This window comes from Hibiscus syriacus, unplaced genomic scaffold, assembly GCF_006381635.1.
Source record: "Hibiscus syriacus cultivar Baekdansim isolate YM2019G1 unplaced genomic scaffold, ASM638163v2 tig00112491_pilon, whole genome shotgun sequence".
Lineage (NCBI taxonomy): Eukaryota > Viridiplantae > Streptophyta > Magnoliopsida > Malvales > Malvaceae > Hibiscus > Hibiscus syriacus.
This window is the reverse complement of record NW_024063344.1, coordinates 1,633,451-1,661,120: the sequence shown is the minus strand read 5'-3', so window position 1 is coordinate 1,661,120 and position 27,670 is coordinate 1,633,451. Positions and strand designations below refer to the sequence as shown.

Here is a 27,670-nt window from a genome sequence, read left to right as displayed (position 1 = left end):
ACAGGCTTTATATTTTCACATTTCAAAATGTAATGGGAGATGTCAAATTGATCATCAATTTTTGAATTAATCAGTGATATCTTATTGGATTCTAATTTTATTTTTTAAGATCAAAACTTTGTTCAATGTTGGCTGAGACTACTCATTTACACAATAAAAATAAGAGTATTCAGTTATTTATATATTCTCGTGATTTCATATTGGTTATTTAACTGTTTTTCTTCAAATCATATATGGTATTACGTTTTGGTCACCTATCGTTGAAATATAGAACTATTGAATAGCAATTTTCATTTTTCTTTCAATGATGACATGAAATTACTAAGAGTATTTTTGGTTCGATTTTTCAATAAAATACGAATCGAAAGATACTTTGTTGTTTTTAAAAATGAAACCAAAATCAAATGGTATAAAAATCATGGTTTTCAATTCGGTTTGGTTAGATTCAATTTTGTTTTGCAGTTTTTGACTGTTTAATATTTTTCAAACTCAATATCCAAAGAAAGTAAATTTAAAGCTTAAATCAAGTGTAAATATACAAATTAAAATTCAGAAAAAATATAATTAGTTTTAAGATTTTATTTATTTAAGTTTCTCTTATAATAAATTCAAAATAAATTTATTTTGAATAATTATTTTCTTTCTTTTTCTTCTAATTCCATTTGATTTGGAACAAAAGATTTCCATACGAAAAAAAAAATCAAAATCAAAATCGAACTGAATTGTATAATTATATTTTTAAACCAAACCAAACCAAAACCGAACCACAAAATGAAAAACCTGAATTGAATTGAACCACATAGCTCGGGTCAATTTTTCGATTTTCTCAGTTTTGTTGCTCAACCCTGTTATTACCTTATGGAAACATGTTAACGACACTATTAATTTTTTAATTGCAGACATCCAAAATATAACATTAGATATGATTTTAAGAAAAAATATAATTAAGTGACTAAAATGGATGATTGGGACTAAGTGAGTTTACCCTATAAATAACGATATCGAATAACACCATCTTTAAGAGCACTTTTGCGTTTGCTAAAAAATCAATATAATAAGGGGTGGATCAGATAATCTGGTGCATATGAAAACGAATAAAGCATAAGACAAACCAACAAAAAGAATTGTAACAAAAACTCGTATGATCACACTTGAAAAATGATGTTATTGGTAGGAAGCTGTTGCATTTGATATATGACTTCGAGCCTTTTGTGCCTGTAATTGAGACCAAAGAAAATAACTTTACCTAGAAAACAATGTAAAACAAACAGAAAGGACATATTCAAAGTATTACAAAACCTTACCTCTATTTCCCAGTTGCATTTGATTGTTATGATAACTAGTATCAATGTCTGAACCACAGTTCCACATATCATTCCAGCCCAGATACCCTGGTTTGATATTTCAAACATAGCATGCTTCAGTTCTAAAAACTAGATATTTGTTCTCATGTCTTGTAGAGTGAAACAGGGGAAATTTCAGACACCGTCTTTTTACGAAATAGAAGACTCTTTAATTGAAAACTTGCCTTGATGCCGAATTGAAGCCATCCGAAGAAGACACCGAGAGTAACTCCGACTAAATAGTAGCTACCTATGTTTACAAATGCCACCACACCTTGCCGACCGGATCTAACAGCCACACCTGAAAGCGAAACCAATGATCAAATTATATGATGAACCATATGTCATGATTGCAAATAGATATTCGTTGTTTGAGCTTATGACCTGAAAGAACTGGTTGGATGCAGTTGAGAAGAATGGTGAACGCCAATAAGGTTGAGAACTGATTAAACATTGTAATAACATAGGAACTTGAGGTGAAGATCATTGCAAGTGCCTCATGAAAGGCCATAATAATTGACCAAAAGAAAAATCCAACTGCTAGAGATGTAATCAATGACACTATAGTTGCAAATTTGGCACCGTTGGCATTGCCTGCACCGAGCTCATTTGCTACACGCACACTGCATTAAGAAAATACAACAGTTTGTAAAAACGGAATGGATGAAAGAGCAGCAAGCAAGGGTGAAAGATGAAAACAATGAAAGCAATAAATGATCCAGTCCTGTGCATCGTGTATGACCCAATGCCGAGCATATAAATTGGTGATGGTTCAATATTTTATAGCATATAGGATATAAAAGTGGTATGGAGATTCATCATTTTACCAGAGACAATAAGATGAATAAGATTAAGCAACTGCAGAACATGTATGACACAAGAAAAGGAATCAGAATAACTCGTCCAAAACACCAATGAGAGAGGAATGTTCCATTTTATTCAAGTTAAAGACAATAGAAATTATCCACTTTATACCTTCCTTTTCTCCTTTCAACTATTGGTATTCCTATTTCTACTGATTAGCACTTGTATAGTGAGATGGTAAGGGGGTTTTAGGAACAGCAACATACCCGGTTGCGGCTAAAAACCCCAACGGAATCATGGATTCCCAAGCAGAGATTGATATGCTGCCAAACAAAGAATTGAACATTCATCAAAGGGAAGTAGCATAGTATGCAAACAGTAACCAAATAGTAGAAATTGAAAAAAAAATAAGCAATAAAGGTGTGCCAAGGAAGTGGAACCAACCAAATTGAAAGAGCACCAATTGCAGTTTCTATATTGTGCAAATATCCAGACACTATAATCAATATTATGTAATAAAAGTTCTCCAAGCTGAAACATCAAAACCCTACAATCTATTACGAATTACTTCAGTATTATAAGAGATTCAATCATGAATAGGTAAGAGAGACCAAGCACATACAAGACCATAACACCAGAGGCCAAAGCGAGTTTGAAAAAATCCCAGAGCTCAAAGAAAGCCTGTGCAAAGAAACCAGTCCAAGAAAGTGGACAACCACCACCAACAGCATAAACAAAGAGTCCCACAACAGTCAACCACCAGGAGAAATCAAGGGTGATGGCAGTCCCAACAACCCCAACTCCCAACTTGTAAACAAAAACCCAACTTATTAACAAGTGAACTGCAAGTTGGGTTTTTGCAGAAACCCAAGCAATCACTGCAGTCTTCAGCTGGCTCTGTATAAATTTTTGCAGTGTGAAGTATGGTAAGCTTAAGTGAAATGGTATCAGCCAAATTGCAACTAAACCCGTTTGGTCAGCCACATTGGTTGGTTGTCCCATGAGCTTTAAAACTGGAGCAGCAAAAATGAATAAAGGTAGTAAAAGAATGCAACAAATGAAGAGAACAATCCATGAACGTCGTTGCAAGTAAACACCCAACATATGATACTGCTTGGCTCCGTATGCTTGTCCACATAAAGTCTCAAGTTCGCTAGCCATTCCTAACTATCAAATAAAGTTTTGGGTGTCAAGATTCAAAGAAGATATTGTGAAAAGAGAAGAAAAAAAAAAGTTTCGACGTGGGTTATGAGTTGTTACCAAGATTCCAAAAGCGATGGAGATAATAACAGTGGTGGCAATGGAAATGGCAGCGAGGTTGAGGTCACCAAGGTGGCCGGCAAATGCTTGAGTTATGACAGTCATGGAGAGCATGGCCATTTTTTGGCGTCTGACAGAGATCCTTTGTCTGTACCATCACGCGGCAATCAGAGGTTTTGGCTTTGAGGAACGTACCTCGGGCCCCGGAGACGCTGTCTATGCCACCACCGCGCAATCGTTGACCCTGAAGATACAGACATACAGTGGCGTGTCTTCAACTCCAGTCAGATCTGTAGCCTTTATTATTGAATATATAAAACCCAAGAAATTTTAAATTACCAATAGAATCCACCGGTCTGCTAAACTTCTAGTTCTAACGAGGCAGGATCCATAATCTTCTATAAATTAGTAGACAACCATATGAAATTCATTTTGATTCATTGGTGAAGTCTTTGAAACCATTCATATTTTTTTTCAGTGTAGAATGATTATAAGATATTTATTAAAAAAAATTAATTATTGATGATGCATATATGTTTTACCAGCATAGTTATTCAAATATAAAATCTCTAGAGAGAATAATATTTATTTTTATACTAAGTCATTCAATAAATTCAAATAAAGATATTTTTAGATGGAAATAAAATTATTATATTAATTATGATGATGATAATTTTTTTTGGTGAGCCAGATTATTGAGAGCAAAGCACGACCATCAGTTGTAGAACGTTTGTTAGACGTAACGTCAAAAATATAATTCTTATTGGACCTTCTTGATAATTAACAGTAAATGCACTTACGATTCTAGCCGTATCTAAAGAATCCATCCAGTCATCCAAATATTATTTTTTACATATTTTAATATTACAATTAACTACAAGTCATAGGTCCTAATACTTTGGCTCTTGCATTAATTTTCTTTGACAATAAACATGGTTTACCGGATAATCATAAGAAAACAAGTACTCCACTAAACATCAACACTAATCAATCATGTCTTAAATGTTATAGAATAAAGATTATTTTGAGGTTAGATTCACAAAAAGGTAATTGCTTTGTCAATAATGGCTGCAGATATATGGAGTGACGATCTCCTCCATAAAGTTGCGTCATTTTTACAAAGTGGCTAACCACGAATAAAAAAAGGACAAGTTAACCACTTTAGGTATGATTAATCAATGGATGGGAGGGAACCTAAGCCCGATGATGCCACCATGAGGAAAGCTCTCCTAGTAGTAAACTGCATCATCCTTTCTATAGGCAACTGCGGCGGTCCACTTATAGCGCGCCTCTACTTCATCCATGGGGGGAAACGAGTCTGGTTCTCGAGCTGGCTCCAGACCGTAGGTTGTCGCATCATCTTACTCCTCATCGCTTGTGCTTACATGTACCGTTCTAGGACCTCCGAACCCACATCGGAAAACAAGTTTTTCTACATGAAACCACTTGTTCATCGCCTCCGCCGTCATCGGAATCCTCACGGGCCTTGACAACTATTTCTACGCCTACGGCTTGTCGTCTTCCCGTTTCGACTTCTTCTTTAATCATCGCCTCGGAGTTGGCTTTCACCGCGGGGTTTGCTTTCCTGTTGGTGAAACAAAAGTTCAGTGCTTACTCCATAAACGCTGTGTTCCTGTTGACCATAGGGGCAGGTGTTTTGGCTTTGCATTCAAGCAGCGACCGGCCTGAGAATGAATCGAACAGGGAATACATTTTAGGGTTCTTAATGACCATAGCCGCGTCGGCTTTGTATGGATTTATATTGTCTTTGGTGGAATTAACGTACAAGAAGGCAAATCAAGAAATCAGTTACGCGCTTGTGATGGAGATTCAGATGGTGATGTTTGTTTGCTACTGGCTTTTGCACCGTCGGCATGCTGGTCAACAATGATTTCAAGGTTTGTTTTTATTCTCTTTCTTAGCTATTCCTTCGCTTAGACCCGCGTTTAAAAGTAGATATGCCGAACCTTTTTAAATTATTGGTTTAAGAAAATCCTTTTTAGTAGGAGATTGAAGGCAAGTAAAGGCATTTTCTTTTACTTGTTTAAACAATCATTTCATTCTATAACTATGATGAACAGAAACATTGATTTTGTTTCATGGCAGGTAATGGGAAGGGAGGCAAGGGAATTCGAGCTGGGAGAAAGGAAATATTACGTTGTTGCGATTTGCAGTGCAATAGTATGGCAGTGTTTCTTCTTGGGGGGAATAGGAGTAATCCTTTTATGCTTCATCTCTGCTATCGGGCGTTGTGATTGCTGTTCTGTTACCTGTTACAGAGATTCTAGCGGTGTTTTTGTACGACGAGAAGTTTGAAGCAGAGAAGGGTGTGTGTGGCCCTTGCTCTTTCACTCTGGGGCTTCCTTTCCTACTTCTATGGTGACATCAAGCGAATGAGGAAAAATAAAGTGGCTCCCCAAACCCACATGCAATCATCTAATCGTCTCCAAAGCACGGTTTAAAAGTATAGATTATCACTAAATTGTTTCTTTTATGGGAATTCATTTCCCACTTATATAAGAAATTGCCTTCACCCATAGTCCTTGTAACAACTATTCATACGTTAAATTCCCACAACTTTTCTCCATTATATTATTATTATTTTGAATAGTATGAGAAGATTGTAAGATAATATTTGTCCAGATTTTTTTTAATCAATTAATGATGCACATATATCTTGCAAAGACAACTATTCAAACTTAAGACCTCTAGAGAGAACAACATTTTTTATCACTAAGAATACTTGATGAGTTCTATGTGGAAAAGTCAAGCATGCACATGCATTTTCGGTGGAAAATTATATATATATTAAGGGCACCGAAAGTTAGCATGAAAATGTTGATTTTTAAATGGTAAAATCACAAACTTTAGTTACTAAACTTTAGGGTATTTACAAATTAGTCATTAGGCTTCAACAATAAATACCCTAGCTCATATAGCTTCAAAATCATCCCAAAGCATTCTAGCTTTCTTCCAATACTAGAGAATTTAGAGAGTTTCTTGAAAGTTGTTTTCTCCTTTTTTATCAAGAGAGAATTATTATTGTTTTCTCATTGGTAGATCGAGAGAAGTTGTAATTCCTATTTTCTCATAGTGAAATTCTTCTACCGTTGCCCGTGGTTTTTACCCTATATTATTTAGGGGTTTTCCACGTAAATTTTGTGTCTTCTTTTATCTTCATTTTTATTTTATCAAATTATCAGTTGTGATTTTGCTCTATCCGATAGCCGTCTTCCGTAACAATTGGTATCCGAGCCAGATTTGAGTGTGTAATATATGCTTATTGTCTTTGTGGTTGCCATCAAAAGGTGGATCCTCTAACATAAGAAAGTAAGAATGTATTACCCATTCTTTGAAGGCTCCAGAGAACTATTCACGATAGTGAAATAATGGGAGCTATCCGTAATAGAAGCTATGGCAACAAAATTTGATATTGAAAAAATTAAATGGGAGAAATTTCTCATTGTGGAAATTGAAGATGAAGGCTATCCTGAGGAAAGACGGTTGTCTAGCAGCTGTCAGTGAAAGGTCGGTAGATTTCACAGATGACAACAAATGGATCGAGATAGAGGGGAATGCTATGACAAACTTTCATCTAGTATTAGCAGATGAAGTATTGTCAAGCATCGAGGAGAAGAAGATAACTAAGGAGATATGGGATCATCTCACCAAATTGTACGAGGCCACATCGTTGCACAATAAAATTTTTCTTAAGAGGAAATTATACACTCTTCGTATGCCAGAATCTACTTCAGTGACAGAGCACTTAAACACACTGAACACTTTATTTTCTCAGCTTACATCCTTAAGATGTACAATAAGAGAACAAGAACGTGCTGAACTTCTACTTCAAAGTTTACTTGATTCGTATGATCAACTCATCATCAACTTGACAAACAGTAATGTCACCAGTCTAGTCTTCGATGACGTTGCAGCTGTTGTTCTAAAGAAGAAAATTGGCGCAAGAACAAGGAAGACAAACAAGTAAATCTACAACAAGCAGAAGCGTTGACAACGATGAGAGGGAGATCAACGGAACATGGCCAAAGCAGCAGTCACAAACATTGTAGATCAAAGTCGAGAAGCAAGAAGAATTTAAAGTGCTATAATTGTGGAAAGAATGGTCACTTGAAGAAGGATTGTTGGAGTCTATATAAAAACTCCAGTCCACAAGGCAATACCGCAAACACTTCAGATGATGGAGATGCTCTATGTTGTGAAGCGTCAACCACCGTGGAATGTAGAAAGAGATTTGCAGATATATGGCTCATTGATTCGGGAGCAACATATTACATGACCTCAAGAAGAGAATGGTTTCATCGTTATGAACCTGTCTTAGGAGGATCTGTGTATAGTTGCAATGATCATGCCTTAGAGATCGTTGGCGTTAGAACCATTAAATTGAAGATGTATGATGGAACAATTAAAGTTGTTCGAGATGTGTGGCACGTGAAAGGCCTGAAGAAAAATTTATTATTCTACGGGTTGTTGGATAATAATGCAAGCAAGATTGAAACACAAAATGGAATCATGAAGGCATTCCGTAGAGCGCTTGTAGTGCTGAAAGGCGAAAAGATAACAACAAACTTGTACATCCTGAAGGGGGAGACTTTGCTAGAAGTAGAAGCCTCTGTTGCCTCATGTAGTTCAGATTCTGTAATGCTACGGGATCAGAAACTTGGACACATGTCAGAACAATGAATGAAAGTCCTTGTGGAGCAAAAGCTACTTCCAGGCTTAACAAAGGTATCACTTCCTTTGTGTGAGCATTGCATAACAAGTAAGCAGCACCAGTTGAAATTCAACACATCAAATTCTAGAGGCAAAGGTGTTATAGAATTGGTTCACTCTGACGTATGGCAAGCACCAGTTAGATCCCTAGGCGGAGCAAAATACTTTATCTCATTTATTAATGACTACTCCAGGAGATGTCGGGTGTATCCTATTAAGAAGAAGTCAGATGTGTTTTCAACTTTCAAAAACTTCAAAGCACGGGTGGAACTTGATTATGGAAATAAGATCAAGTGTTTCTGAATAGATAATGAAATAGAATACACAAGTGAAGAATTTGATGACTTTTGCAGGAAAGAATGCATCAAAAGACAGTTCACAGTGCCGAACACTCCTCAACAAAATGGAGTGACAGAGCGGATGAACAGAACCTTGTTAGAAAGAACAAGAGCAATGTTGAGGGATGCAGGCCTAGAAAAATCATTTTGGGCAGAAGCAGTCAATACCGCCTGTTATTTGGTGAATCGAACTCTATTAACTGCAATAGAGCTGAAGACACTAATGGAGATGTGGAGTGGTAAACCAGCTGATTATTCAAACCTCCATATATTTGGAAGTATTGTGTACGTGATGTACAACTCCCAAGAAATTTCAAAGTTTGATCCAAAATCCAAGAAATGCAAATTCTTGGGGTATGCTAATGGTGTAAAGGGGTATCGCTTGTGGGATCCCACTGCCCGTAAAGTGATCATCAACAGGGATGTTATCTTTGTAGAAGATAAACTACAAAGAAAAGAAGATGATGATAGTACTGAAAAGTCAGAGACTACACAGATACATGTGGAAAACGAGGTTGAAGAAGAAGATTCTTCTGAAGCAGAACCAGTACATGATGAACAAGAACCAAAGAGTTCCGAATCTCCAACAACTCGTCAATCAGATCGTGTGAGAAGAAGTCCCAACTGACACTCAGATTATGTTATAGAAGGAAATGTTGCATACTATCTTTTAACAGAGGACAGTGAGTCATCAACATACCAGGAGGCAATAAACAGCTCAGATGCTTCACTATGGATGATGACGATGCAAGAAGAAATTAAAGCCCTTCATAAAAATAATACATTGGACCTTGTGCCACTACCACAAGGAAGGAAGCCAATTGGTAACAAATGGGTATTCAAAATCAAGCGAAATGGTGACGATCAAGTGGAGATGTATCATGCAAGACTGGTGGTCAAAGGATATGCTCAAAAAGAATATATTGATTTCAATGAAATATTTTCTCCCGTGGTTCGACTAATAACAGTTCGAGTAGTCTTGGCAATATGTGCTACATTGAACTTACATCTAGAGAAGCTAGATGTTAAAACAACTTTTCTTCATTGAAATCTTAAAGAAGAGATTTATATGCTCCAGCCTGAAGGTTTTGAAGAAGACGAAAAGAAGAACTTGGTTTGTAGGTTGAACAAATCTCTGTATGGTCTAAAGCAGGCGCCAATGTGTTGGTATAAGAGATTTGATTCCTTCATTATGTGTCTTGGATATAACAGACTTAATACAGACCCTTTTACTTATTTCAAGAGGTCTGGTGATAACGATTTTGTTATATTGTTGTTGTATGTGGATGACATGTTGGTTGCATGACCCAACAAAGATCATATTGAAGAATTGAAGGCACAATTGGCTAGGAAATTTGAAATGAAGGACTTGGGATCAGAAAACAAGATTTTAAGGATGCAAATTCATCAAGACAGAAGTAATAGGAAGATTTGGCTTTCACAAAAGAATTACTTGAAGAATATATTGTCAAGATTCAACATGCAAGATTGTAAGCCAATTTCTACCCCTCTTCCTATTAACTTCAAATTATCCTCTAGTATGAGTCCTAGCAGTGAAGAAGAGAGATTGGAGATGTCTCGAGTACCGTATGCATCAGCAATGAGAAGTTTAATGTTCGCTATGATATTCACAAGACCAGACATTGCACAAGCAGTGGGAGTGGTTAGTCGGTACATGGCGAATTCAGGCAAAGAGCATTGGAATACAGTAAAGAGGATCCTGAGATACATCAAAGGGACCTCAAATATTGCATTATGTTACGAAGGATTAAACTTACTTATGAATGGGTATGTTGATTCTGACTATGCAGGGGATTTTGATAAAAGCAAATCTACTACAGGATATGTGTTTAAAATTGTTAGTAGAGCTGTAAGCCGGGTTTCAAAATTGCAGTAAGTTGTGGCTACATCCATAACAGAGGCAGAATATGTAGCAGCTACACAAGCCAGTAAAGAAGCAATTTGGTTGAAGATGCTATTGGAGGAGCTTGGGCACAATCAAGAATATGTATTTTTGTTTTGTGACAGTCAAAGCGCCTTGCATTTAGCAAGGAATACAACATTTCATTCAAGGACAAAGCACATACGAGTTCAGTACAATTTTATTCGTGAAAAGGTGGAAGAAGGGATGGTAGATATGCAGAAGATCCATACCAAAGACAACATAGCATATTTCATGACAAAGACGGTAAATGCTGATACGTTTACTCGGTGTCGATTCTCTTGTGGCCTGTCAGAAACGTGTTGAGTTAATTGATTGACTGAATCGGCCAAGAGGGGGGTGAATTGGCAATAAAAATTTTGGTGGAAGCTTTTGCAAAAAATTGAAAGAAATTACACAGCGATTTAGAGTGGTTTGACTTTATCAACCAAAGTCTACGTCCACTACCTTAGCTATCCACACTAAGGATTTTCCAACAAATTCACTAAGTTATTCTTTCTTTTGAGGCCAAAGAGATAACCTTACAACTCCCTTAAGAATATATCCCAATTCTTGAGATCACTCTTTTCTCAAAGAGAAATACAAATTTGCAAACTTACAAGAAAAACCTCACAAGGCAAATATGTTTGCATAATTCTAGAACAAAGAAAGAACACATAAGAATAAATAAAATTGAGCACAATAAGTGTTCTTGAAAGCAAAATGAATATTGAATGAAAAATAGGCTTGAAATGCTCAAACTTGAGGTTTGATGCTTTCTCTTTGATTCTCTCTTGATTCTAATTGCTTGATGTTTCTTGTTTTTTATCAATGGCTTCTAAGCTTGCTTAAATACACCTTGAATCACTTATGAACGTTGTGGATGATTAGAGAAAATAATATAGCCGTTTTAGTGTGAAAACAATTAATAAAACATTTTGGAGCGTGGGGGGAATCGGTACCCCCTATGGGGAATCGGTTCCCTAAGTGTAAAATTCAAATATTTTGACCGTTATAAAAGGGGGGAATCGGTACCCCATGGGGGGGAATCGGTTCCCTCCGAGCATACTGGAATTCTCGGAGCCAAACCATTCAGGGGGAATCGGCACCCCCTTGGGGGGGAATCGGTTCCCTCTGAGCAATCTGGAATTTTTGGCTTTGAAATGGTTCGAAATACTTTGTAAAATTATTTTGAAATTGTTTTAAGATTAAAACTTAATTTTACACTTGAATAAGGATTAAAAATGATTTTTGAAAGATTTGGAGTAATGTTTTGATATTCGAATAGTTATATCGAATATACTTAGAAAATTATTTGGAAAATCTTAAAATTCATTTAACTTAATTTGTTATATCGAAACATTAAAATGTTTTCAACAATCTCCCCCTTTTTGAAATAACAAAACATTTTAGTAATTTTAAGATTTTGAAATCAAGTTTTGAAATTATTCACCCTTACTTTAACACTTCTCCCATTTATCATTTAAAACACATTTAACACTTCTCCCCATTTTTGTTAAATCAAAAAGACATTTTAAAGAATTTAAACAAGGTTTTGAAATCATTTAGCCAATTTATTATATATAATATAAACTGCTAAGATCACAAGCAAGAGAAACGTTAGCAATTAGTTTCATAATCAATATTCATAATTAATGTGACATGACAAAATTGGTCATATTGCTATAATGATGTAAATGATGCAATAAATTTAACTAAACCATCAAAAGAAAATATATAAATTCAAACAAACAAATCCAAAGTCACAAAATCAAACAATCCAAAAAGTTGAAGCAATAATCGTTTTAGTTCAAAGTTTTAAATTTAAGCACAGAATCACATATCTGGATCAGGAAGAGGAAAACGAGCTCGCATAGCGGCCATTTCGTGAGTGAGGTCATTAATATGCGTGTTGGTTGCTTCGTTGTTTGCACGCATCTCCCGAAGAATTTCTAATTGTTGAGATCCCATTGCAGATAAGTGGGACTCTATAGAAGTAAAGCGCGAATCCATGGTAGCATATCGGAAATCGAATGTCTCCATAAAGGATTGAAAATATGGAGGCATTTGATGCGTTTGTTGTGCTTGCTCCTCGGGTTGCTCAGGCTCATCTTCGGCTTCATCGATGTCTCGCATTAATTGCTCAAGCTCGAGATCTTCGTCAGCTTCGGGTGGAGCTTGTGAAGAACTAGCTCCCGGAGTATTTGCAGAAGATCGAACCCATTCACCGGTTTCCTTATCCTTAATCCATCCCGCTCTCGTTAAGGAAAGAAGGTTAATTTGTTTCTTAAGGGGGAAAACGGCATCTAGACCGACTCTAAGCCCAGCTTTGGAAAACAGATTACTCAAAATACATCCGTAAACAAGAAAGGAACAGAGTTTCTTGTTAGGAACAAGATTTACGGTTTCAACAATTTCAGCAAAAATAATCTGAGGTAGGTTAATTTTAATATTGTTTTCGAAACAATGTAACCACCAAAGATCTAAGGCTCTAAGAGTAGAATAACAACCTCCAGATGGTCGAAACCACCAAGAAATTATTAGATGAAGAAAACGTTCATGTAGGTCTAGGACACTCGCACTATCTCTTCTTTTATAACGAGATCCTAAAACCTGTTTTTCATTTGAAATACCATCGTTATCTAATCCGAATGTATTGGCTATGTAAGCCGAGTCAATATATAAGAATTGTCCTAGGAGGTAGGAATGAATTCCTATGGTTTCGGTTTCAGTTTGGTTTTTAACACAAACGGCATTAGAATAGAAAATACGAACAAGTTGATGGTAAATGATGGGTTCAAGGTCAAAGAGTTTATCAAATTTCCACTCTTGTAAAAGAGAAAGATATTTAAAATTGATAGCTAACATAGCTTGACGAGAAGGAATACGTTCTTCCCGGATTTTGTAAGAGTCGAAATATTGATAATACCAAAAACAATGATTTCTAGGACCAGGATGATTGAAACACAAATTTTGGATAGTCAAGTTAGGATCAATGGGATTAGGATTAGAAATTGAAATAGGAGGTGGATTTGGTTGACGGTGTGAGCGACTAGATGATGACCTAGCACGTTTAGGATTGGACATGGTTTAGGAAATCAGAATAGAATGGATAACCTGCAATTTAAAACGCATGTACGCAATTCAATCAATCCCAAAACTCAATTAAGTCCTCAATATTTCAAGGTTCTCTAAATCAATCCTAATGGCAAAGTTTTTGAAAACTTTTGAAAAATACGGTTTTGAGAAACAACATATGTATAGTTTTCATAACAACAACATAATTTAATCAAAACACAATAATTTGAAAATTAACAATTTTTTTTAATTTCGAAAATTTAAATTTTTTTGTGGAAAATTCTTGTGTTTTTGATGAAATTAGTTATAATATATAGTTTCTAATCACTAAACAATCAATGCCCGATCTAAAGTTCATCCTAGAACTAATTAAAACTAGTCATATGTTCAAAATCAATTAAATAGTGAGTTTAGAAAATTTTACCTTGAATGATGAGATTGAGTGGATTTTGATGTTGTTTGCACGATTTTAATGATGATTGCAAGTTTAGAAGATGATATTTGAAGTGAATTCCGATTAAAATAGATGATTTGAGGCAAGAATGGAGATAGGGAGAGAGTTTGGTGGCAAGGAAGAAAATATAGGGTTTTTGAGGATTTTGAAGGGTTCTGCCCGTGTATAACCAGAACCCCAAGGGGGTATCGATTCCCCTGTGGGGGGAATCGGTTCCCTCATGGGGGGATCAATTCCCTCTGCACCAAAATGCTAAAATCCGATTTTAAACACCCAAAATGCTAAATTAATTTCCTCTAGTGGTATTGGCAACTCATATATTGAAAATTAATCATGTTCAAACAATTAAATTAATCTTTAAACAATATTTGAACATAAAATTAATTTTTCATCAAGAATCATAAACTCCCCCCTAACTAATAACAATGAATGCAATCAAAAATTACTATTATAAGCATTTTTCATTTATTCTTAAAAGTGCCAAAATTATTTTAAACACTAAAGTGAAGATAGGTTGGTCAAACCTAATTCTCTCCTAAGTGTCCAAAATCTTTCTTTGTCTAAGGGTTTTGTAAAGATATCCGCTAATTGGTGCAAAGTATCAACAAATTCTAGAACTACATCTTCCTTAGTGACATGGTCTCTAATGAAGTTATGTCTTATTTCAATGTGCTTAGATCTAGAGTGTTGGATGGGATTTTTAGTGAGACAAATAGCACTAGTATTGTCACACTTGATAGGAATGATACCTACTTCAATTCCATAATCAAAAAGTTGTTGTTTCATCCATAAAACTTGTGCACAACAACTACCAGCTGAAATGTATTCGACTTCAGTGGTAGATAATGCAACACAATTTTGTTTCTTTGAAAACCAAGAAATTAGCATATTTCCAAGGAATTGGCAAGTACCGGATGTGTTTTTCCTATCTAATTTGCATCCTCCATAATCCGCATCAGAAAAAGCATGCAAGCTAAAGCTAGAGTCTCTAGTATACCAAAGTCCTAAACTAGGAGTGTCCTTAAGGTATCTAAAGATTCTCTTAACAGTTAGTAAATGTGATTCCTTAGGACATGATTGAAATCTAGCACATAAGAAAACACTAAACATAATGTCCGATCTACTTGCAGTTAGATAAAGCAAAGAGCCAATCATTGACCTATATAATTTTACATCTACACATTTACCTCCTTCATCTAAGTCAAGCTTTGTTGAAGAGCTCATTGGAGTGTCATGAGGTTTCCCATTTTCCAGTCCAAACTTCTTGAGCATATCTTTTGACGTACTTAGCTTGATTGATGAAGATGACATCTTTTCTTTGCTTGATTTGGAGTCCCAAGAAAAATGAGAGCTCCCCCATCATGCTCATTTAGAATTCACTTTGCATTAGCTTAGAAAATTCTTGGCAAAGAACATCATTAGTAGAACCAAATATTATATCATCAACATAAATTTGAACTACTAATAAATCTTTACCTTTATGCTTTAGAAACAATGTAGTGTCAACCTTCCCTTTTGAAAAACCTTTTTCAATTAAAAAATTTGACAATCTTTCATACCAAGCTCTAGGAGCTTGTTTTAAGCCATAAAGAGCTTTTGTCAATTTAAGAACATGGTCTGAAAATTTTGAATCTTCAAAACCTAGAGGTTGTTCCACATACACTTCTTCCTTTATAAAACCATTTAAAATGCACTTTTAACATCCATTTGATATAATTTAAATTCATGAAAACATGCAAATGCTAGTAACATTCTAATTGCTTCCATCCTAGCTACGAGAGTGTATGTTTCATCATATTCTATGCCCTCTTCTTGAGTATACCCTTGAGCAACAAGTCTAGCCTTGTTTCTCACTATATTACCACTCTCATCAAGCTTATTCCTAAATACCCATCTAGTACCTACAGTAGATTTATTACTAGGCCTTTCAACTAATGTTCATACTTTACTTCTCTCAAATTGATTTAACTCTTCTTGCATAGCCATAATCCAATGTTCATCATTTAATGCTTCTTTAATATTCTTAGGCTCTATGCATGAGATAAATGCAACATAATTACAAATATTTCTAAGAGAAGATCGAGCTGTTACCCCTTCGGATGGATCACCTATAATTTCACCATCCTTGACATAGTTGTACTCTCTTGGATAAGATACTTCCCTTTCTTCAATGGTTGGATTCTCAAGAGGATCATGAGTTTCCTCATTTTTCATTTCTTTCTTTGATGATGGTTCTCCAACGTCATGTCTAACATCATTTGTATTTATAATACCTACATCATCATTCACACAAGAATCCTTCCTCGGAAGGGGATTATCATCGAAAACAACATATATAGACTCTTCTACAACTAAAGTTATTTTATTAAATACACAATAAGCTTTAGAATTTAAGGAATAACCTAGAAAAATTCCTTCATCACTTTTAGCATCAAATTTGCAAAGGTTTTCTTTACCGTTGTTTAAAACAAAAAATTTACATCCAAAAGGATGAAAATAACTAATGTTAGGCTTTTTATTTTTGAAAATTTCATATGGAGTTTTCTTTAAAATTGTCCTAATCATTACTCGATTTACAACATAACAAGCGGTATTTGTGGCTTCCGCCCAAAAATATTTTGGCAAATTATTTTCACAAAGCATGGTTCTAGCCATTTCTTATAAAGTTCGATTTTTCCTCTCAACAACTCCATTTTGTTGAGGGGTTCTAGGTGCTGAAAAATTATGACTAATATCGTTAGAGTTACAAAATTTAGTAAATCCAAGATTTTCAAATTCAGTTCCATGATCACTCCTAACACTAGTTATAGAGTAACCTTTTTCATTTTGGATTACTTTTAAAAACGTGATGAATTGTTCTAATGCTTCATCTTTAGTACTTAAAAATAGAACCCAAGTATATCTAGAATAGTCATCTACCAAGACAAATGCATATTGTTTTCCACCCAAGCTAGTAGTTCTAGTTGGCCCAAAAAGATCTAAATGGATCAATTGTAAAACTCTACTAGTTGATACATCATTAATGGATTTAAAGAAACTCGCTTTTGTTTTCCTTTAGCACAAGCATCACAGATTTATCATTATCAAATTTAAGCTTAGGCAACCCTCTTACTAGGTCTCCTTTAATTAACCGTTGCAAAACACTCATACTAGCATGTCCTAGTCTCCTATGCCATAACAAATTATCATGCTCATCCCTAGCAACTAGGCACAAAATAGTCATATCAATAAAATCTAAATGCATCATGTATATATCTCTATTTTATGACCAACAAGAATAATCGAAAATAGATGCAATGTCAATCAATTTTGCAATCATTTAAATAAATATTGTATCTTTTATCAAATTTATTTTTCAAAAGATTATGCTTTAACCCATTCAATATAAAAACATTATGCAATGTTGATTATAGAGATTAAGAGCACATGCATAAAGTTTTTGAAAATGTTATGCATTAAAACTTTATAATATTTAAACAAAAATCTATGCAAACATTAAGAAAAATTCAGGTCAAAATTTTGCAAACCAAAGTTCTGAAAAATCGATATCAATTGTTAACAAGAGATATCAATTGCATTTTAAAAACAATTTTGACCAAAAAAATATAATGAACTAGAGTTTATAAACATTACCAAAAATTATTATGTTCGTCATACAATATTTTCAACATACATGAGACAAAACATAATCATTTAGAATTATTTAACATTTAAAACCACATGCATGCATAAACTAAATGAGCAACCAAATAAAAAAAATTAAGTTTAGAGGTTACCCATTCCTTTTTCATGTGTGGCTAGAGCATCTGAATATCATCATCTTATCACCATTGCTCTCACACACCTACAAGAGACATTTAAGTAGATTTGGTATCCAAATTACTTGGATCTTTGAACATTAGTTTCAATGCCTATTCCTTTGGAACCCATACTTGTCTAATTTTTAAATTGTTTTCCTTTTTAAAGGACAAGTATGTTCCTTATGACCATGATAATGACAATGTGAACATATTGTCATTATTGAACTAGATGAATTATTTAGAATGATCTTTTTTCTCTTGTTAAACATTCAAGCTTATCTTTCAAATTGAAATTTTCTTTTTCGATACTTTCAAATTTCATTTTTGAGAGTTCTAAATCCTTCTTCAAGATTTCATTTTGATTTTCAAAATCTATTTTCATTTCTAGAAGAAGTTTGTTTAATTTGAAATTTTCTTTTTCAAAGTTTTCAGATTTTATTTTTGAAAGCTCTAACTCATTTCTCAACATTTCATTTTGATTTTCCAAGTGTGTTTTAGCTTTCAAAAGAAGATCATTTTTAGCAATAAATTTAGAAATCAATTTATTGTATTTGGAGTTCATGGTCTCAAACTCCGAAAATATTTATCATAAGCATCTGTAACTCATTAAAAGATTTTGAATTTTATATTTGAGTTAGAAGATACCTTTGGCTCTGTGAGAGCTAATAGAGACACCACTTTTATGGTTCTTCTTCTTCCTTGTCTCTATAGATCTCCTCAAGCTTATCCACATTTCCTTGGCACTTGAACAAGAAGAAACCCTTTATATACATTAGGATCAATTGCACAACACAACATGTGCATAGCCTTTGAGTTTTGTTGAGCTTCACTCCGTTCTTGAACACATCCACTTCTTTGCCTTCTTAGTAGGAGAGGAATATCCTTTCTTGATTATCATCCAAGCTTCCATAAATGCTTTGATGAATATCATCATACACCTCTTCCAATGATGATAATTTGTTCCATTGAAGTGTGGAGGCACGTCAATAGGTCTGGATTCTTCCATTGAGAATGAACCGAAAGTGGACGCCATCTTTATCGATTTAACTCTTCCCGGATCGACTCAAGAGGCGATTAAACCTTCAAATGAGTTAGGCTCTGATACCAATTATTGAGTTAATCGATTGACTGAATCGGCCAAGAGGGGTGAATTGACAATAAAAATTTTGGTGGAAGCTTTTGCAGAAAATTGAAAGAAATTGCACAGCGATTTAGAGTGGTTCGACTTTATCAACCAAAGTCCTACGTCCCTACCTTAGTTATCCACACTAAGGATTTTCCCAACAAATTCACTAATTTGTTCTTTCTTTTGAGGCCAAAGAGATACCTTACAACTCCCTCAAGAATATACCCCAATTCTTGAGACACTCTTTTCTCAAAGAGAAATACAAATTTGCAAACTTACAAGAAAACCTCACAAGGCAAATATGTTTACACATTCTAGAACAAAGAAAGAACACTCAAGATAAATACAATTGAGCACAATAAGTGTTCTTGAAAGCAAAATGATATTGAATGGTTTGATGCTTTCTCTTTGATTCTCTCTTGATTCTAATTGCTTGATGTTTCTTGTTTTTTATCAATGGCTTCTAAGCTTGCTTAAATACTTCTTGAATCACTTCTGAACGTTGGGGATGATTAGAGAAAATAATATAGCCGTTTTAGTGTGAAAACAATTAATAAAACAGTTTGGAGCGTGGGGGGAATCGGTTCCCTAAGTGTAAAATTCAAATATTTCGACCGTTATACAAGGGGGGAATCGGTACCCCATGGGGGGAATCGGTTCCCTCCGAGCATACTGGAATTCTCGGAGCCAAACCATTCAGGGGGAATCGGTACCCCCTTGGGGGGGAATCGGTTTCCTCTAAGCAATCTGGAATTTTTGGCTTTGAAATGGTTCGAAATACTTTGTAAAATTATTTTGAAATTGTTTTAAGATTAAAACTTAACTTTACACTTGAGTAAGGATTAAAAATGATTTTTGAAAGATTTGGAGTAATGTTTTGATATTCGAATAGTTATATCGAATATACTTAGAAAATTATTTGGAAAATCTTAAAATTCATTTAACTTAATTTGTTATATCGAAACATCAAAATGTTTTCAACAAAACGTAAGCAACATAAAAGTACAAGGTAGAAAGAATGGTGTGAAGATATGATTGTTACAATCAAATCTTCAATTGGGAGATTGTGGAAAAGTCAAGCATGCACATGCATTTTCGGTGGAAAATTATATATATATATATATATATTAAGGGCACCGAAAGTTAGCTTGAAAATGTTGGTTTTTTAAATGGTAAAATCACAAACTTTAGTCACTAAACTTTAGGGTATTTACAAATTAGTCATTAGGCTTCAACTATAAATACCCTAGCTCATTTAGCTTCAAAATCATCCCAAAGCATTCTAGCTTTCTTCCAATACTAGAGAATTTAGAGAGTTTCTTGAGAGTTGTTTTCTCCTTTTTATGAAGAGAGAATTATCATTGTTTTATCCATGGTAGATAGAGAGAAGTTGTAATTCCTATTTTCTCATAGTGAAATTCTTCTACCGTTGCCTGTGGTTTTCACCCTATATTATTAGGGGTTTTCCACGTAAATTTTGTGTCTTCTTTTATCTTCATTTTTATTTTATCAAATTATGAGTTGCGATTTTACTCTATCCGATAGACGTCTTCTGCAACATTCTATTATATTACTTTTTCTAAATATGCATTATATATACATATTAAAGCTAATAGATGAAGTTTTTAAGATTGACTTTAAGTTACAAATTAAATTAAACATTTATTCACCATTTTATATATCTTTGCTCGTGCTTAAATACAAGAAGCAGTTTTTAATGTATTAAGTGATTTTAGTAATAAAATAGAATGTTGTTTTCCTTAAAAGTCTCAGGTTTGAATAATTACATTCGTATGGTGTAGGGTGTGTGCATTGTCAATAATTAAGAAAAATTTCAATAGATACTACCATATAATCATCCCATACTGATAAAAGAAAAAGAATTAAATCTCTTGTAAAACTATTGAACTAATAGTTTAAATTTTATAATAGAATTAATTATAGTTCAAACATCAAATTTTTAATCTTCATCTAGTTCACTTAAAGGGTTGTTTATAGAGTATTTATCTCATTCCCTTAAATATTTTTTATGATTCATATTTCTCTAACTTCTTTTATTCATAATATACATCTAGTTTAATTAATTAAGTCATGAAATAATTTTAAAATTTTCCAAAAATAAAATGCGAAAAAGTGTGGAATAAAACTATTGCGATCAACACTCCTATAATACTATTTATGTTAGTTAAAATATTAAAGATATTTAATATTTATTAGAATAAATGTAATTAACTACAAATTAAGTATCTGCATAATTAACAGGTATACATGTACTACGAAGGAACTTTGCAATTACGGGAAGGTACAAAGCCAAATTGTCGAAGAGCAGAATAATATCAGAAATCAAGACAACAGCTAACGAAGATTTGCAGTTGGCCCAAGTGGCATCGGGTAGGGGTGAATATTCGTTCAAATTGAGTCGAATAAAAAAAATCGAGTTGATAAAACTTATTTTATAACTCAAACTTGATTTGAATTTTTTTCATGTTGAGTCGAGTATTCGAATTTCTATTTAAATTTAATTATAAATATTTATAATATTATAATATCATTTGATTTCATTTTAAATGATTTTTTCTATAACAATGTACAATACATATATATTTTTCATATGTGATATATATGTATCAAATAAATTCAAGAGATTTGACTCAAACTTAAAAATCAATCCATTAATTGCTAAAAAAATAAGTTATTCTAGTTGCATTGTATAACTCGACTTAAACTTAATTTTTTTAAATTTGAATTAAGTTTTTTTAATCAAATTAAATCAAAAAGATCAATTTTTTTAAACCAAATCAAATTTTACTCACTAATATCAGTAGTGAAATTCAAATGGTTAAAACACGTAGCTGCCCAGCTAGAAATGGGAACCATATGGCAGTTAGGGTCGTTGAGAACAGGGCTGAGCCATCGAATACAACTCAGTATAGGTCGGTACAGAACTCATTGCAGCTATGCGTTGGATGTGATTGTCGAAAAGGGCATAAGGTGTTGTTATGCACAAGAGATTACTGCATTTGGTAGACATATAAATGAACCGAACGAATATTAATAAAGATATATTTATATTCGTTTATTTAATTTTAGTTGAACAAACAAACATAAATAATTAAACGAACAAAATTTTTTGTTCGTGAAGGAATGTATATTGTTCGTGTTCGTTTGTTAAAATGATAAACAAACATAAACGAACGAATGTATCTGAAAAAAGTTTTTTTCTTTCAAAATAATTTTAGAATTCACATTTTCTTTAATTGGTTTGTGTATTTTTTTTTATTTGGGTTTAAGATTAATTGAGTTTTAAAATATTAATGGGTTTATGATTAAAATTTATTAGTTCTTAATAGTTTAAACGAGTTTGAAAATTGGGCTGAATATAAATAAACGAATAAATTATCGAACATTCATGAATATAAATAAACGAATGAGCTCTTTGTCTGCGTTCGTTCATTTAATTAAACGGACATAAAATCTTATTTATATTCATTCTTTTAATAAATAAATTAACACAAATAAACTTTTCACCGAATAATTCATGAATAATTCTTTTAGACGTTAGATTCGATTACGAGCCTAATATTTGCCCATGGAAGTTCGGTTCGTGCAGCGCAGGTGACTTGTTTCTTGTTAGGTTTCAGGTTCATTAAAATGAATTGATTTACCTTTTAGTACAAGTTAAAATCTGTTAGGTTTCTTTGTCAAATCTTTAAAATGATAGGATGCATATGGGTTGCTGTCATAAATCATGTGATTTGGTCAAATTCAAGTTTTTCTTCGTTTACATAAAAACTAGCCGGCAATAACCGGATACGCTATTCTACCGGTTTTTCATTTTTTTTCACACATTCAACGGCTCAGATCAAATATTTTAAATCTCTCTTGACCTTAATTACTCCTTAAGTAGCTTATTTTAGAAAATCCTCCTTATCAACCTCTAAAATTCAGTGTTCTTACACAGTGGGGTAGCAGCAAATATCCAAATACAAAAAACTGAATTTAAACACCACGTGTAATATATCAACGGAGGGGAAGGAACCTAAACCTGAAGATACCACCATGAGAAAAATCTGCTAGCAATAAACTGCATCATCCTTACTATAGGCAACAGCGGAGGTTCACTTTTATCGCGCGTCTACTTCCTCCATGGCGGGAAACGGATCTGGTTCTCCAGCTTCCTCCAGACAGCAGCTTGGCCCATCTACTTACTCATCATCGCTTGTTCTTACATTTACCGTTCTAGGACGGCCGAATCCAAATCGGAAAACAAGTTTTTCTACATGAAACCGCGATTGTTCATCCCCTCCGCCGTCATCGGAATCCTCACGGGCCTTGACAACTACTTTTTCGCTTATGGCGTGTCTCTTCTTCCCGTTTCGACTTGTAATTTAATCCTCGCCTCACAGTTGGCTTTCACCGCGGTGTTTGCTTTCCTGTTGGTGAAACAAAAGTTCAGTGCTTACTCCATAAACGCTGTGTTTTTGTTGACCATAGGGGCAGGCATTTTGGCTGTGCCTGCGAGCAGCAGCGAGATTGAGAATGAATCTACCAAGAAATATACAATAGGTTTCTTAATGACCTTAGCTGCAGCGGCTTTGTATGGCTTGGTATTGCCTTTGGTGGAATTAATGTACCAGAAGGCAAACCAAGAAATCACCTACGCTCTTGTGCTGGAGATTCAGCTGTTGACGAGTGTGTTCGCTACTGCCTTTTGCACCATCGGCATGCTCATTAACAATGATTTCAAGGTTTGTTTTTGCCTCATCTTACTGCTAATCCAATTAAACCAAATAGTAGTTGAGACAAGTTATACATTGATTTTGTTTCAGGCAATTGGAAGGGAGGCAAAGGAATTCGAGCTGGGAGAAACGAAATATTACATTGTAGCTGTTTTTAGTGCAATATTGTGGCAGGGTTATTTCCTGGGAGGAATGGGAATAGTGTTTTGTGCATCATCTCTGCTATCGGGGATGGTGACGGCCATTCAATTGCCAGTTCTAGAGATTTTGGCAGTGATATTCTTCAGAGAGAAGTTTGAAGCAGAGAAGGGTTTGTCCCTTGTTCTCTCACTCTGGGGCTTCCTTTCCTACTTCTATCCTGACATGAAGAAAATTAAGAACAAGAAGAAAGAAACTCCCCAAACCCATACCAAATCAGTTGAGCTTCCCAATCGTCCCGATGACAACTCTAGTGTTTAGATCACCCCTGCAATTACAGGTTCCAGCTTTGTTTGACTAAATTGTTCCCCCCCCCCCTCCCTTTTCCCCCCAGCTAGTTAGATAATAAATTGCCTATAGCCATAGTCCTTGTAACTACTACTTATAATTTAAATTTCCCTAGTTTCTTTCCCGTTTTATTATTATTTTCTTAGACACAAAGGAATATATATCTTGAACTTTAAATTTTACGGTTTTTTTAAAAATAATTATAAGCTCTAATTAAATGAATAAATTCGGATGAAATTTTTTATTAACTAAATAATTATAAACACTAATTTGTTGAACTAAATCACGTGAATGTTATTAGCTAAATTGATTTTCAACTATTCAAATGACTTTCTTCAAATGTTATTAACAAAATTGTAATCTTTTTCAAAGTAAGATGAACTAAATACACTTTATAGAAAAAACTAAATGACCTTCCTTTTAACTTAATTTTTAGATTTTTTTTTGGCTAGTATGAGATAATTACAAAATAGTATATGTTCATAGTCTTTCTTACCTATGGACAATGTACACACCTTATAGACGCAATTACTCAAACACAAGACAAACAACACTCTTTTTAGCAATTGATGTCACTTAATAAATTAGAAAAATATCTATGTTGTAATGTCGTGGACAATGTCATGTAACATGTTAATTATTATTGCAATGCCATATAAAATCTTATACTATTATGTTGTCGTCTATTCAATTATTAGTGACTAACAACTGAGATTATGAAAGTCTTAAATTATCGGTTTAACAATTGGATGGTCAAATCACATTTCTCAAATAATTGAATGATCATACGAGCAATTTACCTCTTAAATATTATATGAGCAATTTTTTAAATTAATGATTAATAATTAAAAAAATTGTCAATGATTAGATTTTGTATTTTTTTGGAAATATTTTTATTCAAAACGGCAAGAATTGTGTAATACTTATTAACTTGAAATTAATGATATTCTCACTATTTTAATGAAAAAATTTATTATTATTAATAAATTATTACTATATGATAATAATATTTTCTATAAATAAAATGTGAGAATAATTTTTTTTTAAAAAAAATTATTTCCCGATCTTTTTCGCAACCAAACGCACGTACTAACCCGCCGTTTAGTGCACTGAGAACGTCGCGTTTGATGCTGTAGAATCTGTGGCAAAAGGTTCGCTGTACTTTGCGACCTTTTCTCTAAACCACGAACGGAGCTTTGAGAGACCTTGAGAGCAGAGGCAGAGTTTAATCGTCCATGGGGAGTCGCTCGATTTTCTGTAATCTCAAAAGAAATTGCGGCGATACGCTTGCAATAGCTAGGTGGCGGCGGCCAATAAGTTCTGTTGCTTGCTCGAATTACGCGATGAAAAGGCCTGGTGCAAGAACTGTTGCTGCTGGTGATAATAAAGAAAGTCTAAAGAGGAGGATTCTGGGACTGAAATCGCCAATCGAAAGTGCAACCAGGGTGCTCCGAGATTGGGTTGATTCAGGTCGCAAGGTTGACATTACGGAGCTCCTATCCATTACCGAAATTCTACACAAATCCAGGCGCTACAATCAGGCCCTCGAGGTTCTTTCCTTCTTTTCATCTTCTGAATTTCTTGATAGTGTATTAGAAAGCTAAAAAGGACATGAAGTTCATTCTTTTAATTGGAAGAAATTTTCTGGTTAGTCAAAATACAGCAGACAAAATGAATTTTCTAAGCCAAAAGGGTATTTTTTATGGGTTTCATGAATTTGATTTTGTGCTATATTTACTATCTGAAACGAACAGATTTTGACATGGAAAGAAGCTCAAAAAGGTTTACAGATGTCAGCTGTTGATAATGCCAGTAAAGTGAAATTACTCATCAAGGTCGGTGATTTCACAGCAGCCGAAGAACATTTCAATCGTTTACCCAACAATGCTTCCCAGAAAGCGGCTTGTCTCCCTCTTCTTAATGGTTATGTAAAAGAAAGGAACATTGGGAAAGCCGAGGCTTTCATGAGGAAGCTCTCTGCTTTGGGGCTGACCCTCAGTCCCCATCCATACAATGAAATGATGAAACTGTATGTGGCAACATCTCAGTATGAGAAAGTACCTTTGGTTATCAAGGAAATGACTCGAAACCAAATACCCAAAAATGTTCTATCATACAACATTTGGATGGATGCTTGTGCCCAATCATCTGGTGTTGCAAAAGCTGAAGCCGTGTATGCTGAAATGCTGAGTGATAAGAGTGTCGATTTGGGTTGGAGCACGATGTCTACTTTAGCTAATATTTATTCCAAGGCAGGTCTGGTTGTGAAAGCAGATATTGCCCTCAAAACTGCAGAAACAAAGCTGTCTGCAAGTAATAGGTTTGGTTATATCTTCCTTATGACTCAATACACATCTTTGAAAAAAAAGACTGAGGTTCTTCGGCTTTGGCAAACAAGTAAGGCCGTAGGTAAGAGAATGACTTGTGCCAATTATATGTGCATATTATCATGTTTGGTTCGGTTGGGTGATATTGTAGAAGCGGAGAGGGTGTTTATGGAGTGGGAGTCCAACTGTAGAAACTATGATATTAGAGTCTCCAATGTCCTTTTAGGTGCATACATGCAGAATGGATGGATGGATAAAGCTGAATCACTGCATCGCCGCACATTGGAGAAAGGAGGGTGTCCCAATTACAAGACGTGGGAAATTCTGATGGAAGGGCGGGTGAGAAGCCATAACATGGTGAAGGCCATCGATGCTATGAAGAGAGGGTTTGTTATGTTAAAAGATTGTCACTGGAGGCCACCCCATTGGATTCTTGTGGCCATTGCTGAATACTTGGAGAAACATGGGAATTTGGAAGATGCAAACAACTTTTTTAGAGAGATTCAGCGTTTGGGTCTTGCAAGTTCAGAGATATATAAATCGTGGCTTAGAAATTATCTTTTGGCTAAGAGACCAGCTCTCGGCATCCTTGAAATGATGTACAAGGATGGAATTGAGATTGATAATGAGATTTCTACCCTTGTTCAGGGTTTCGACGAGCAAAGTAAAATCAACTCCAGGGATTAGTGACAATGCCTTACAGCTGTTCTTGGGATCAAACAGATTATATTATAGGGGAAAGAAGATTGTCGATGTTCCCGGTTAAAAGCTCCATCAACTCAGCCAGCTCGTTGATATAGAGAAATAGTGCACGAGTCAGAGCAGCTGCTCTTGATGGATGCCACTAGAACCTTGTCTTCCAACGAAACCATTATAGCAGCTTTGAGATTGCAGGGTAACTACTTCTAAGTTCCATCTTGCTAAGTTGTATCCAAAATGAATACATGGTGTTGTATTGCTACTAAATTTGGAATTTAACAGTAACTGATAATCGAGTTCTACACATTCCAAACGAAATGTTCTGGTAACACTTCTTTATAGTTTTCGAATTCTGGTGTGAATGCTGAGTTTCATCTCTCTCAACAAGCACATTCACACATACACCAAGCATGGAGATAGTGCTGGAAAACCTGAAACGGAAAATAGTTATTTTAGAAACTATGAACTGTAACAACTCGCGATAAGAGGATGCTGAGCAGGTGTAGAAAATCAAAAAAAAAAATCTGCAAACATTATTAATGAAATAAATATAATTATTTTAGA

The 27,670-nt window shown here is 34.5% G+C and overlaps 2 protein-coding genes and 2 pseudogenes across 2 annotated transcripts; 3 read left to right on the top strand and 1 right to left on the bottom strand.

Annotated features, from left to right (window-relative positions):
• Positions 1–1,078: 1,078 nt before the first annotated feature.
• Positions 1,079–3,545, bottom strand: LOC120180206 (protein DETOXIFICATION 27-like). The gene is made up of 8 exons (XM_039185585.1): positions 3,408–3,545; positions 2,770–3,314; positions 2,592–2,678; positions 2,414–2,470; positions 1,728–1,966; positions 1,529–1,644; positions 1,305–1,391; positions 1,079–1,215 (listed from the first exon to the last, which is right to left on the bottom strand). The coding sequence occupies exons 1-8, from the start codon at positions 3,525–3,527 to the stop codon at positions 1,165–1,167; spliced, it is 1,302 nt and encodes a 433-aa protein (XP_039041516.1). The 5' UTR covers positions 3,528–3,545; the 3' UTR covers positions 1,079–1,164.
• A 1,002-nt stretch (positions 3,546–4,547) lies between these two features.
• On the top strand, positions 4,548–5,884 carry LOC120180141 (annotated as a pseudogene).
• A 15,806-nt stretch (positions 5,885–21,690) lies between these two features.
• LOC120180291 lies at positions 21,691–24,169 on the top strand (annotated as a pseudogene).
• A 997-nt stretch (positions 24,170–25,166) lies between these two features.
• On the top strand, positions 25,167–27,424 carry LOC120180330 (pentatricopeptide repeat-containing protein At5g27460). The gene is made up of 2 exons (XM_039185677.1): positions 25,167–25,630; positions 25,835–27,424. Exons 1-2 carry the CDS (start codon positions 25,316–25,318, stop codon positions 27,092–27,094), a joined length of 1,575 nt encoding a protein of 524 aa, XP_039041608.1. The 5' UTR covers positions 25,167–25,315; the 3' UTR covers positions 27,095–27,424.
• Positions 27,425–27,670: the final 246 nt, after the last annotated feature.

Bases quoted from the DNA above. Each gene is read 5' to 3' on its own strand.
- LOC120180206 (XM_039185585.1), bottom strand. From the start codon at position 3,527: ATGGCCATGCTCTCCATGACTGTCATAACTCAAGCATTTGCCGGCCAC. The intron at 2,679-2,769 runs GTATGTGCTTGG...TTGATGTTTCAG, and splicing joins GCCTCTGGTGTTATGGTCTT to CTTGGAGAACTTTTATTACA. The intron at 1,967-2,413 runs GTATGTTGCTGT...TTCTTAATGCAG, and splicing joins GGGTTTTTAGCCGCAACCGG to TGTGCGTGTAGCAAATGAGC.
- LOC120180330 (XM_039185677.1), top strand. From the start codon at position 25,316: ATGGGGAGTCGCTCGATTTTCTGTAATCTCAAAAGAAATTGCGGCGAT. The intron at 25,631-25,834 runs GTTCTTTCCTTC...TGAAACGAACAG, and splicing joins GCTACAATCAGGCCCTCGAG to ATTTTGACATGGAAAGAAGC.